Genomic DNA, 14,225 nt, shown 5'->3' with positions numbered 1-14,225 from the left:
AAATGTGCCCTGTGCACTCTGGTCCGGCTTTATTTAAGTAAAGATCATGCATACCATCCACAAACCACTTTATGCGTCTATTTTGTTTTTGCCATATAAAACGTCCGTTTTCCACTTTAGCTCTTCAATCAAATTCCTACACCCATACTAAAAATTTATCAAATGTGAAAATAAATAGTTTAAACAAGTTGCTAGTTAAAATATTGGCCCATTAAAATATAAAATGCTGACAACCAGTGGCATTTAATGAAATATTCTTTATTAGCAGTACTGTATAGACTGGATAATGGAATGCAACAGGAAGACCATTTCAAAGCAAAATGATGCATAAGGTTTATTTGTCAGTATCATAGGAAAGAAAAAAGCTGCATGGTGTTCCTTCTTGTAATTGCAATGGGTGGATCAGCTCTCGCTTCCACAGAGAGCCAGGAGGATCTTTTCATAATCCCCTTTGGTGTCATCCTAGACAAGACATAGATTTTTCTCATTGATCTTTTTATCATATACATTTTACATTAATATGGTTAGTAAAATGTATAATCACAACACCATAGAAAAATATTATAAAACCATCACACCCTTTTCTTTCCTGTTGAGGTTGTTATTTGGTCTAAAATACAAAACTATTCTGTATTATGTATTCATTATTTTATTCTGTATATATTATTGTGCATGCAATGAAAAAAATCTTTTTTTTGGGCCACAAGAATTGCTCACCAGTATGTCCTGGTAGAGGGTCTTGCCGTACATCTTCTTATACTCCTCTTTTATTTTCACCATATCCAATTCTGCACGGCTCACCATGACTCTGGTCAGGATTTTGCACCTTGTTCCAGAGCCCTAGATATTCGCAACATAACGTCTTTTGGTTTGATGCTCCAAAATAGAATCCATGTTTCAGAAAAAAAAACTTTATGGAACTAGTATTTCTGTGTAGATAAAATATATATCTGGTCTAACATGTAAACAATTACTTACCTTCATGGACAGATAGAGCTTCTCTGCAAAAAATGCAGGTTTGCTGCCAGCACATTTAACTAGAGAGAGATAAGTGACAGTGTGAGAGCATTTCACAAGAGATGGTCCCCAAGGTGGTGTACAGAGTATACAGGGTACGAGGTTGGAGTGTTGATTCCCACATGAAGTGGTCCTTAAAGAAAATCTCTAAAACACCTCACTTTTCCAAGAATGGACAGCTAACCATACATTCTGTTACCAGGTTCCTCTGGCATAATCAATATTTGAACAATAACAATTAATGAAAGAATTAAATAGCATGTAGCCTTGAATGTTTCTCACCAACAGCTGTCAGAAGGTCCTCAATGTCACCCTTAAGCTCCAGGTCAATGGCCTTGCCGACATCGACCTTGCTGTACTTAGAGTACATCTGGAACACTGTGGAAGGAGAGGCAGAGGTTTCCTGTTTTGCAAATAGTCTGTGGAACACTTAAGACCCAAAACAATTTCTTCACTGCAGCATGTGTACCTGATTTGATATGAATGCAAAAAAGGCAATAAATGAACAGATTTTTTACATTTGAACAGATTTTTTACATTTTACAACTGAAACCATACTTGTTACAAACTTTATACCTTTGCGGAGCTGGGCGGCACTCCTAGTGGTCAGGATGTCTATGAAAACGGCACAGTCTGTTCCCTTCCTCTTCTCTCCAGCCTCATATAAGGCCTTAAAGAAGAGAAAGGCTATGAGACAAAAACCAACATGCATCTCTTCCATTCATCTTCCTAACCTGCAGCAGAGTATAGCCTGGAAAGCAATGATCCCTTTATAGCAAAAATAGTTCTAACTCTATGTATGCATTTATTCTATAAAGTGCACTAATTATGATTCATTTATATTTTGTCAGATGCCCTTATCCAGAGTGACTTACAATCAGTAGTTACAGGGACAGTCCCCACCTGGAGACACTCAGGGTTAAGTGTCTTGCTCAGGGACACAATGGCCGTAAGTGGGGTTTGAACCTGTGAGTGTGTTATGCACTAGGCTACTACCACCCACTCACTTTCCTCACTTTACCGCTTTAAACCAGCATTGCTCAGTTTGGCTTATCTGTTCCATTCCACATGAGGTACTGGCAATCTGTTGAGCAGCAGAAAACCCTCTCATATATTACTGGTTATCTAATTGATATTTAAATCAGAAATTATGATTACCCTTGCATCTGCATCTGCAAGATCGTCATTGAGAACAGTGTCTTCATTCCTGTTGGCCTGTAAGGGTGCATGGCGAATCAATATTTAGCAAATTAATATTTATTCTACAACCACACACACACCCCCCTCATTCAAACACATATGAAAGCTGACACAAAAGCCCCTGCATGTTTGTTTTAAAGCCAACACACCTTGCAGAGAGCGGTCAGAGCATTACGGAAATCGCCACTTGTGTCAGACTTGATGTCGTCCTCTAGTTCCTTCTTGTACACTATTGTGGAGAAAAATATTATTTGCTCACATTTTGCTTTCAGTCCTACCTTAGTCAAGTCGGGGGTGGGGGTACTGACCTTCCTTGTAAACCCTTTTAATGTCTCTGATCTCTTTGTTGGTTCTGGAAGCCAAAATTTCAATCAGCGTGAGCTCATCTGTGCCTATTCCCTGTAAAAAGACATATCAAGAGTTCATCACAAAATGATCACATACCGAGTGCCATTTTTACTGTGGCCAATCAGTCTCAATATGTTCTCTGTCACAAGGGTGCTACTTGGTTGACATATCTCTTCACTCAGGCTGTAGAATGTTGTCCACTATGCTAATAAGTTGTGTTTAACTGCCAACATGTGTAGATATTTCGATACCGTCTGACCTTCATGGCCAGTTTGAGCTGCTCTGCATCATACTGGGCAGGCGTCTTCAGCAAAGCCAGAACCACATCCTCCAAATCGCCTTTCAGCGCTGCCTTAAGAGCTGCATCCAAGGGCTGCAGACAATAAGAGGAAGATCAGATTAAAAAAAAAACAAAAACACAAGTTTTATGTTTTTTCTGGCCAACTTGTGTGTGTTTTACCTTGCCGGTGGCCTGCTGGTAGGCAGCTTTGATCTGCTGCCGCTGGTCGTTGCTCCTCTTCACCAGGACTTCGATGATAGTGCTCTCGTCCACACCTGCAGCCAGAGAGAGATGAGCCTGGCTGTGTTACCCTGGAATGTGTCTCAGCACGGGGAAATAAAATAGGAAGTAAAAGGGCCAGTGGAGGCCTAGCGGGTGAGCGGGTTCGAATCCCAAACGGTCAAGGTGCCACTGAGGTCCCCTTGAGCAAAGTACCATCCCACACACTGTGAAGTGATTGTCATTGTGATGCAAAGCGGACAACAGCACACGATGACACAACGAAATGTGTCCTCTGCATTTAACCATCGCCCCTGGTGAGCAGTGGGCAGCCATGACAGGCGCCCGGGGAGCAGTGTGTGGGGACGGTGCTTTGCTCAGCTGCACCTTGGAGGCTCGGGATTCGAATTATTCTGATTACGGGGCCGCTTCCTTAACCACTCGCCCACCACTGCTCCTCGGTTCCATTTCATTTTGTGTTTCACCATGACAATCACTTAACAAAAAGAAATAAATGACTAAAAGGGACAAACACAAAAACATTTGATGTCCAGCCTGCTCCTCCGAGTGCTCTGACCTTTGGCTTTAATGGCTTTGTCCAGAACACCAGCGTCCCCGCTTGCACTGAACTGTGCATACGGCTTCACTGTGCCCTGATTCTGTCGAGGGAAAAGGGGCGTTTGTTATTAGTGAACAACACACAGAAACAGACACTAAGATCTCAGAGTGGTGCGGGAGGAGCAGAGAGAGTTCAACTTCTGCGGTTTTCTTTTTTTTCTGAAACAGTGATTCACTCTGGTTACTTCAGAGTGGAAAACGGACATTCTTACCCATCTGAGTCACAAAAAAGGTGGTCCTGCGCATGCTCTTACACGAGCACACACACACACACACACACACACACACACACCGACCCCACCCCGCTGTTCTTTTCCACACTGAAGGAGGGAAAAAAAAAAAACTTACTGGTGTTTCAGCTATGCCCAAGTAGACAGTCTGCTTCAGAAACTCCTGGATGAAGGACATGGTGGACGATCTTTCTGCACAGACAGAACCACAGCAGACGATCTTTTACCACTTTAAGGCACAAAGTAAAAACAAAAAAATGCAGCGAAACCTCATTATACGGGTGTATAAAATCTGATGTGTTTCCTGCCCTGACCCACCCAACATCCATCCCGGTCCTGCAGTCACAAGATCGGAGTTTAAAGAGAGGAGCCACGCCCACACAGAGGATTTCTCTGCAGGGACATGCGAGGCGACCATAAAACCTCATCCAAGGTCGCAAAACTCGCCAAATGTTCAAATGATAAACGTTCCATTATAAAAAAGGGTGGAGGTTTATACCTCTTCAGATCAGTCCCTCTGTAAAACATTTCAGTATTAAAATTCTGAATTAAGCTGATTTAGCCAGAGGCGGGTTTCTGTTCCTGCACTGATTAAAAGTTAAAAAGTTAAAAAAAAAAAGTCTCTGCAAAGTCGCCGGAGACAAAACCATGTGAGACGTGTGCGGTGCGACTTACCGACTCGCTCGCGTCGTGTTTTATGGAGGAGGGCAGCGCATATTTATACCACCAAACCGCACCCAGCAACCGGGGTTGGGGAAGGAAGAGAGAGAGAGAGAGAGAGAGAGAGAAAGAGAGAGAGGAAGAAAGAGAGAGAGAGAGAGAGAGAAAACAGGCCCTCTTATGAAATTCTCCGTGGCCGAGAGCAGAGTGTGGCAAGCCGATGTACCTTTATTCACAAATCTATTCACTTGTTCGGACTGTTAGTGACAGTGAAGTTGTGAAACACTGCAGCACAGCACACAACGAAACGAGTCCTCTGCTTTTAACCATCACCCTTGGTGAGCAGCGGGCAGAAGTGACAGGCGCCCGGGGAGCAGTGTGTGGGGACGGTGCTTTGATCAAGGGGACCTCAGTGGCACCTTGGCGGCAACCTTCTGATTACTGGGCCGCTTCCTTAACCGCTAGGCCACCACTGCTCCAAAAATAGGAATTTGCGTGTCATCCTTGCGCCGGGGCCATGCAAATCTTCACTGTAGAAGTAATTTTAGTATTCAGTGGGGCAAAAAAGTATTTAGTCAGCCACCAATTGTGCAAGTTCTCCCACTTAAAAAGATGAGAGAGGCCTGTAATTTTCATCATAGGTATACCTCAACTATGAGAGACAAAATGATAAAAAAAAAAATTCCAGAAAATCACATCCATTTTTTTTTGCAAGTTATGGTGGAAAATTTGTATTTGGTCACTAACAAAATTCATCTCAATACTTTGTTATACCATTTTTCTGTAAGTCTTAACAAGGTTTTCACCCACTGTTGCTAGTATTTTGGCCCATTCTTCCATGCAGATCTCCTCTAGAGCAGTGGTGTTTTGGGGCTGTCGCTGGGTAACACAGACTTTCAACTCCCTCCCTCCTTTCTGTGGGGTTGAGATCTGAAGACTGGCTAGGCCACTCCAGAACCTTGAAATGCTTATTACGAAGCCACTCCTTCGTTGCCCGGGCAGTGTGTTTGGTATAATTGTCATGCTGAAAGACCCAGCCACGTTTCATTTTCAGTGCCATTGCTGATGGAAGGAGGTTTTCACTCAAAATCTCACGAGACATGGCCCCATTCATTCTTTCCTGTACACGGATCAGTCGTCCGGTTGCAGAAAAACACCCCCAAAGCATGATGTTTCCACCCCATACTTCAAATTAGGTATGGTGTTCTTTGGTTGCAACTCGGCATTCTTTCTCCTCCAAACATGACAAGTCGAGTTCTTACCAAAAAGTTCTATTTTGGTTTCATCGGACCATATGACATTCTCCCAATCCTCTTCTGGATCATCCAGATGCTCTCTAGCAAATTTCAGACGGGCCCGGACATGTACTGGCTTAAGCAGGGGAACACTTCTAGTACTGCAGGATTTGAGTCCCTGGCAGAGTAGTGTGTTACTGATGGCAGCCTTTGTTACTTTGGTCCCAGCTCTCTGCAGGTCATTCACTAGGTCCCCCCGTGTGGTTCTGGGATTTATTGATCACCGTTCTTGTAATCATTTTGACCCTATACGGGGTGAGATCTTGCATGGAGCCCCAGATCGAGGGAGATTAACAGTGGTCTTGTACGTCTTCCTTTTTCTAATAATTGCTCCCACAGTTGATTTCTTCATACCAAGCTGCTAACCTATTGCAGATTCAGTCTTGCCAGCCTTGTGCAGGTCTACAGTTTTGTTTGTGATGTCCTTACACAGCTCTTTGGTCTTGGCCATAGTGGAGTTTGGAGTGTGACTGTTTGAGGTTGTGGACGGGTGTCTTTTATACTGATAATGAGTTCAAACTTGTGCCATTAATACAGGTAATGAGTGCAGGACAGAGGATCCTTTTACAGAAGAAGTTATAGGTCTGTGAGAGTCAGAAATCTTGCTTGTTTGTTAGTGACCAAATACTAATTTTCCACCATAATTTGCAAATAAATTCTTTAAAAATCAGAGGATGTGATTTTCTGGATTTTTTTCTCATTTTGTCTCTCATAGTTGAGGAATACCTATGATGAAAATTACAGGCCTCTCTCATCTTTTTAAGAGGTAGAACTTGCACAATTGGTGGCTGACTAAATACTTTTTTGCCCCACTGTATGTGCTGCAGAAGCAAGCACAAGGTCCTTCACAAGCACAAGCAAGGTCCTTCCCCAACACTCGTTGCCAGGTGGGGTTTGGTGGTATAAATATTGCAGAGCGCACTCACAACGCGTAACAACATGTCACATTTTTTTTGTGTTTCTTTTGCAACGTAAGTGTACAGCGACATAGTCCAAATTAACCATGCAAAAATTTGGGAGGTACTGCTTTCATAAAACTTCTAAAACCATTATGGCCATAATGAGAATCAATACAAACAGCATATGGAATAGTTTATAAAAAAACTGTCCTGGTTGTAAGAGTCAAGACCCAATTCCCTGTTTTTCAGAAAACACAATTTCTTTTTTTTTAACTGGAAAACTGCAGTGAACTTCAAAAGGTTTAACTGAGCAAAGACATATTACTACAGATCTGCAGTAACAGTACAAGAATTAGATGACCAGTCTTATTGTCAGAACAAGCAAAATATCAACAGCAGAGTATTTTTGTGCACAAATAAAGCACAAATGAGAGATTTCAAACAGATTAAATGTAGGGCTGCGATCAATTAATCTGTTGGTTTTTTTTTATAAATTGTAGAATCAGATAAAAACAAAACAAGAAAAGCATTTATTTCCAACTCTTTTATTCAAAAAGAGAACTAAAATCTTTAGAGAGTGCACATATTGATTCTTAAGCAGTTATAATGATAAAATAAAATTAAACAAAAATGGACTAACTCAAAAAACATACAAATGTATTTGATGTATTTTACAGGATTTGAATGTCAGAACTTGTTCTCTACACAACACTGCAGATGCACACATACACTTACTCCCTCTCACTCCCTTTGTTCAGACACTTTGCATTGCAATGTTTCTTTGAGGCTATGTTGCCTGCTCAGATGGTGTTGATGTGGCAGGGATGCAGAGGTAAGAAGTGAAGTGACTGTCATTGTGTCCTCTGCTTTTAACCATCACCCTTGGTGAGCAGTGGGCAGCCATGACAGGCACCCAGGGAGCAGTGTGTGGGGACGGTGCTTTGCTCAGTGGCACTTCGAGATTCGAACCGGCAACCTTCTGATTATGGTTCCTTTACCCGCTAGGCCACCACTGCCCCACTTGGCTAGCCTGACCAACATGGGATATCTTACATTTTTAGCCTTCCAAACATTAATGGGTTTTCTTTCTTGGCAAGGCTCCAAAGTATGTGAGGGTGATAAAAATGATTCAAGAATGTCTCAGCTTTAACTCAACCATTAACATGCACATGCACCCACTTTCAATCAGTCACGCAGTTCATTATGTGCAGCCAGATAATTTGGAGACAGCTGAGCAAATGCGAACCTCAGTGGGAGCAAATGCGAACCTCACCTCACCTCACCTGTCCTCTCCAGCTCGCCGTACTGGTGTCACGTGGGCTGACAAGCGCGCTGTTTTTTCATGGGAGGAGAAATTTGCGGGTCAGGCCAGGCCTCCTGGACCATGAGTTATGCCTGGTCAGAGCAGGCGCTGTGGACCATTTTAGCGCATACAGAAAAAAAAAAGCCCACGTATCAAGTGTTTGTGTTGAGCATGTGCACAGACAAGTCCCGCCTCTGCGCTTTCTTCCCCCCTCAGCTCGTGGACGTGACACTCCCAGGGTAGTGTGGGTCTGCTTAGGTGCCTTGTCAGCAGAGGGCCAGAAGAATCTTCCTGTAGCCTCTGTCATGTATTCATGGTTATTGGACAATCCATGTATATCTCATTCTTCTACAGCATTCTGATGAATTCACCAGGACATCTGAGCCATTTTGGTGTTCAAGTGAATTGTGCTTTCTTGAGCAGGGGGACCTTGCAGGATGCAGCATTTCCGTACTTCATGACATATTGTGTTACCGACTGTTTTCTTGGTGACTATGGTCCCAGCTGCTTTGAGATCATTGACAATTTCCTCCCGAGTACTTCTGGGCTTGTTCCGTTCTCATTCCATTATATTATCTACAGTAGCTGACGAAGGGTTATGGTCACATTTTTTTTTAATGATGGCAGACTTTACGAAAATGACAAACTGACAAAATGTTGAACCTGTGTTTTGCATTCTGTTGCAATGCAGTCTTTGAACTTCTTTCTGTAATGGATGTTTTCTGCCATATCATTATTGACTCCACTACTCCATAGTCCAGCTCATTCTGAACCAGTTACACTGGTGTTATGTTTTTAATGAACTACATAGACTATAGATCTGTTGTAGGTTATTGTCATAATAACCTCATCTATTGTTATTTCTTACAATATTTAGTACATTTTTATTTCTAACTTAAATGTTTTATAATAAGTTTATTTTAGATAAGCAATTATCATAAGAATATAAGAAGGAGCATGACACCATTTGATTGGTTCTGTATCTGTTGTGTATTTTAATCTTGGTTATGGTTATATAACTTTGTTTATAAGACAACAAAATGTAGATAAGAAAAAGCACTCCCAGTATTACCTCACTATGATGCAAGAGTCAGGCTACACCTTGAATAACTTTATAAAGCATAAGGATAAATTTGCACTCTAATGAAAAGATTTTAGTGCATGTGTTCTGTGTTTTCTGTGAATTGATGCATTTTCTCCCAGCTAAGTGTGAGTCTGCTTAGTTGTCTGGTCCACAGAGGGCCAGCAGAATCTTCTCGTAGTCTCCTTTGGTGTCATCCTGAAAGGTGACAGTCAGTCAACATTCTGTTTATTATATTCTCTTCTGTCATATACTCATCAATATACTATACAATATTTTGTCATTAATTACATTAATCAGTTAAAGGTGATCATCCTACCAGGATTTCCTGACAAAGAGTTTTGCCAAACTTGCTCTTGTACTCCTCCTTGATCTTTGCCAAGTCTATTTCTGAACGGCTTACTATGATTCTGGTCAGCATCTTCTCCCTGGTTCCAGGACCCTGGACATGCACATGCACCATAGAGTTACCTTTTTCCCCAGAGAAACCTCAGTTGACAGAAACCATGTAACTGTACCTTCATGGACATGTTGAGCTTCTTAGCAAAAAATACAGGTTTGTTGCCTACACATTGGACTAAAAGATAAAAAGCACAGTGTAAGGGTTATTAGAAATACACACACACACACACACATACAGTACAGGCCAAGATTTTGGACACACCTTCTCATTCAATGTGTTTTCATGACCATTTACATTGGTAGATTCTCACTGAAGGCATCAAAATTATGAATGAACACATGTGGAGTTATGTACTTAACAAAAAGTGGAGACCTGGCCTCCACAGTCACTGGACCTGAACCCAATCCAGATGATTTGGGGTGAGTTGGACCACAGAGTAAAGGCAAAGGGGCCAACAAGTGCTAAACACCTCTGGGAACTCCTTCAAGACTGTTGGAAAACCATTTCAGGTGACGAACTCTTGAAGCTCATCCAGAGAATGCCAAGAGTGTGCAAAGCAGTAATCAGAGCAAAGGGCGGCTATTCTGAAGAAACTAGAATATAAAACATTGTTTAAGTTATTTCACCTTTTCTTGTTAAGTACATAACTCCACATGTGTTCATTCATAATTTTGATGCCTTCAGTGAGAAAACACATTGAATGAGAAGGTGGCCTTTTGGCCTGTACTGTGTGTGTATATATTCTGTACACACTCACCAATAGCAGTCAGACAGTTCTCAATGTCACCACTGAGCTCCAAATCAACTGCTTTGCTGACGTCCACCTTGCTGTACTTGCTGTACAGCTGGAAGACTTGTAAGGAAATGACATTAGTGCTTTGCATTAGCAGTCATGTCTTATTGATGAGAATTTTGGATGATGTATTTTATTTTATTTTATTTTTTTACTTTGGTTGAATTTCATGTAGATATGTACCTTTGCGAAGTTGAGCAGGGCTCCTGGTGGTCAGGATGTCAATGAAAACAGTGCAGTCAGTTCCTTTCCTTTTCTCGCCAGCTTCATATATGGCCTAGACTCAAACAGAAGGTGAAACACAAATATCTTCTCTAACCCTCTAATATCTAAACCTTTCTGTGAGCATCAAGTATTGCCTAATGCCCAATTTACATCACTTGGATAAGTCAGTTCCTACCTTGGCATCAGCATCTGCAAGTTCTTCATTGACTACATTGTCTTCACACCTGCTAGCCTAAGACAGTGTATTTCAAGGGGTTACTGTACACACAAGCCCACATGGCCCATTAATGATTTGCATGGCTTTAAAATTCCAGACTGAACCTACCTTGCAGAGTGCCAGAAGGGCATTCCTGAAGGAACCATGTGTATCGGACTTGATGTCTTCCTCTAGGTCCTTTTTGTATTCTGCATAAACAAGACAAACAAAATTGCATGACAGTGAAATGACAGGCTTGCAAATGTCATCCAGACAAATTAGATATGACACAGCATGCACAAACCTTCCTTGTACACCTTTTTCAAATCTCTGATTTCTTTGTTGGTTCTGGAGGCCAGAATTTCGATCAGGGTGTCTTCATCTGTACCAAGTCCCTTGAAAGGAAGGCAAAATAATGTTTTTTGTTACACACTAAAGAGTATAAAAAAATCAGTTATTGTGACACACATCGATGAAACATTTAGCATCCTGAGCCCTGCTGTTTATAATGTTGCTAAGCATCACTCAGTCAACACTCAATCAGGTTGTTATACTATCACTTTTCCATAAACATTTTATATTAACAACAAAACGAGGCAAAGTCTGACCTTTGTTGCATGCTTGAGCAGCTCAGCATCATACTGGGCAGGGGTCTTCAACAAGGCCAGAACCACATTCTCCAGGTCCCCCTTCAGTGCGGCCTTCAGGGCTGTCTCCAGGGCCTGTTGACAACCAGAGACCCATGAAATCCACAACCACTCATTAAATATCAGGGTCAAGGCTGCCAAAGCACATTTGGTGAAGGGCAGGGCACCAGCCAACCACATGCTGCAAACACAACCCATTCAATCACCAGATTATAGACAGCAATCCATGCCTTACAGTGGTGGGAGGAAACTAGATGACCAGGAAGAATGGGAAATACACACACAATCCAGGACCAGGATTGGAACCACCAACCTTAAATGTTACAATGCTAACCGCCATGCCACCATGTGGCCTACATCTATTATTTCATGCACATCACAAAGTGTGTGTCTTACCTTGCCATTGGCCTGCTGGTAGGCAGCTTTGATCTGCTGCCGCTGGGCATTAGTCCTTTTTGCCAGGATGTCAATGATTGTTGCCTCATCAATACCTATAAGTAGAGATGATATGGTCAGATCACACTAGATACAAAATGCAGAATGTGTCGAATCCCAATAGAGTTTTTGTCAGTTGTCAACAAATGAAAAAAGAACTTTTGATTGAAGTAATAAATGGTTTGCGAGAGAATGCAGTCAAACCTTTGGTCTTCATAGCCTTGTCCAGAACTGCAGCATCTCCACTTGGATTGAACTGTGGGTAAGGGTTCACTGTTCCTAAGTAGATTTGCTGGTGAAGACATTTTAAGAGGTTTAGTGGCAACTAGAAAAGGGAAGTTTGTAAACTTCGATTTTGGCTTGAATAGCACTAAAAAGAAGTTAAGAGATGAGAGGAAGAAAGCACAAAGGGGAAGTGTGGAATTATTGTTAAATGAACTAAAATGGGTTAAACTGTAAAAAGGTAAGAGATGAGAGAAAGAATGAATGAAGGAATTTGCATGTTAGCATACGAATGCTAGCATGCTAACATCAAAAATGCAAGCAGGGTGTGGCTTCATGATTTGTCACATGAAATGTGGTGACTTTTAGGACAATTTTGAAAAAATAGCATGTTAGCATGGAAGACTGAAAATTTGACCATTGTTGCTCTGTAAAATGAATGGGCTTCAATGGGATGATCAAAAGATGAAAAGAAGGAGTGGAGGATAATACGGGAATGAATGGAAGAAGGTCCAATTTGGTTGAATATGTTAAATCTGTTGAATACTTGAAATATGTGGTGGTTGGAAGGATAAGAGTGCAACCACTGTTGCTCTGTAAAATGCTTGGGAGTGAATGGGAGGTTTGAGTGATTAAAAAAAAGAGGGAGTGGGGGTAAAAGAGTCAAAGGGAAAATTAAGTTGGCCTTAGATTAATGTGTGTAACAAGTTTCATTGCAATCTGTTAAACTGTGAGGAATCAAGGGTTAATTATAAGTGAATGGGAAAAAAGAGGAGATGAAGAGGAAGAGAGCAGGCGTGGCCACTTGTGAGGCATGGCCACTCGTGACAAAAAGTGAATGAATGTAAAGAGGGGGTCATGGAGATGTGTTCAGGCTGAATTTCGGGTAAATTGTGGTCATGAAAATGTTCCCATGTTATTTCTATGGGAAAAGTCACTCAAAAATGAGTGTGGCGCACTGGCGAAGTTGCACAAGCAAACTTCTCCGCTATGGGCCAGACAAATGAGTGCAGTTTGGAGCCAAAGTAATAATAATAAGAAGAAGACATACAAGAATAGGTTTTCAGCTTTCCAAGCCTAAATCTAAATCTCACTTGCATTGAAGGGGAGAAGAACCTCTGACAAAACAGGTTCTTCCTGGAAACAGAGCTACTCACCGGATCAGTCGTGCCACCCCCATAGTTTTTTGGTTTATTAAACTGCTGAAGAAAGCTCATGATGTAAGATTTCTGCAAGAGCACAATAACATCTCATAAATGTTCATGAACTGTTACCAGAGAAATACTGTTGCTACAGAAGGAACTTCTGCAAGGCTAATGAAAGTGTATTGATATTATCCATGATCTCCTTTAATTTACTCATATTCCATCAGTTCTGCTTCATATTTAACTGATGCTTTTGTGCATTTCTCATCCAACATGACTGAACAGTAACAACATGAAATATAGTTTTCTTTCAGTTATAAATCTCTGCACACTGAGAATCCTTGGTGCCTAAGCGTAATAAAAACATGAGCAAATCACAATACCCAGGAATGTGTTGAATTAAAGTAATTGTGGTTACTTTATGGTATTCAAAGATGAATAAGATGAACATTAAGGTTTAAAAATCCAAATTCACACACATTCTTTGTAAGCTTGTGCTAGATCAAGACTTACCCTTTTTCAGGGACAGAACGGGTCAGACCTGCACCTGTGTCTCGGAGGAGTGGCAGGGTCTGAAAGAATGCACTCAGGTTTTTATACCAGACAAATGTCAGGAGGAGTTACAATTCATTTCTAAGAATCATATGACACGCTGTATTCCATCCATAATAGAATTGTTTATTACCTAAAATGATTATTGGTAATATTTGTGCATGTCAAATACATTTGGACAGTAAGTTCATATATTTTTTAAATATTGATCAAGAATGGTTGAAACAAGATATGTATCTAATGAATTACAACAATTACCAAGAAATGGTATCTCAGTTGAGCACATCTTTGAGTGCATGGATTAGCATTACAATGGACATTTATAAAATGGAGAAGGTTATGGCACATGTTAATCAGAAAGTGTAAGTTTACATTGTACTGGAGAAAATGGGTTGAATATTTGATGCCCATTAGGATAATTTTTGTTTTAGGTAACAAAAACTAATGATTCCCTTTT

At 41.2% G+C, this 14,225-nt stretch overlaps 2 protein-coding genes across 3 annotated transcripts; both read right to left on the bottom strand.

Moving 5' to 3' along the window:
- Positions 1-237: 237 nt before the first annotated feature.
- Positions 238-4,731, bottom strand: LOC114798993 (annexin A1-like). 2 transcript variants are annotated; one of them, XM_028995048.1, is made up of 13 exons: positions 4,588-4,731; positions 4,031-4,104; positions 3,642-3,723; positions 3,026-3,120; positions 2,825-2,938; positions 2,526-2,616; positions 2,367-2,446; positions 2,176-2,232; positions 1,594-1,687; positions 1,300-1,395; positions 979-1,037; positions 718-840; positions 238-462 (listed from the first exon to the last, which is right to left on the bottom strand). In XM_028995048.1, the coding sequence occupies exons 2-13, from the start codon at positions 4,088-4,090 to the stop codon at positions 403-405; spliced, it is 1,011 nt and encodes a 336-aa protein (XP_028850881.1). In that variant the 5' UTR covers positions 4,091-4,104; positions 4,588-4,731; the 3' UTR covers positions 238-402. The 2 variants fall into 2 exon arrangements, with proteins under 2 accessions (XP_028850881.1, XP_028850882.1); XM_028995049.1 differs by lacking the exon at positions 4,588-4,731 and having other exon boundaries at positions 4,031-4,128.
- A 4,304-nt stretch (positions 4,732-9,035) lies between these two features.
- Positions 9,036-13,780, bottom strand: LOC114798992 (annexin A1-like). The gene is made up of 13 exons (XM_028995045.1): positions 13,730-13,780; positions 13,229-13,300; positions 12,054-12,141; positions 11,811-11,905; positions 11,376-11,489; positions 11,072-11,162; positions 10,897-10,976; positions 10,747-10,803; positions 10,530-10,623; positions 10,311-10,406; positions 9,669-9,727; positions 9,470-9,592; positions 9,036-9,348 (listed from the first exon to the last, which is right to left on the bottom strand). Exons 2-13 carry the CDS (start codon positions 13,286-13,288, stop codon positions 9,289-9,291), a joined length of 1,017 nt encoding a protein of 338 aa, XP_028850878.1. The 5' UTR covers positions 13,289-13,300; positions 13,730-13,780; the 3' UTR covers positions 9,036-9,288.
- Between the last annotated feature and the right edge of the window lie 445 nt (positions 13,781-14,225).

This window comes from Denticeps clupeoides, chromosome 11, assembly GCF_900700375.1.
Source record: "Denticeps clupeoides chromosome 11, fDenClu1.1, whole genome shotgun sequence".
In the NCBI taxonomy this organism is placed as follows: Eukaryota; Metazoa; Chordata; class Actinopteri; order Clupeiformes; family Denticipitidae; genus Denticeps; species Denticeps clupeoides.
Note: the sequence above shows the minus strand (reverse complement) of the source record. Positions and strands in the feature narration are given on the sequence as shown.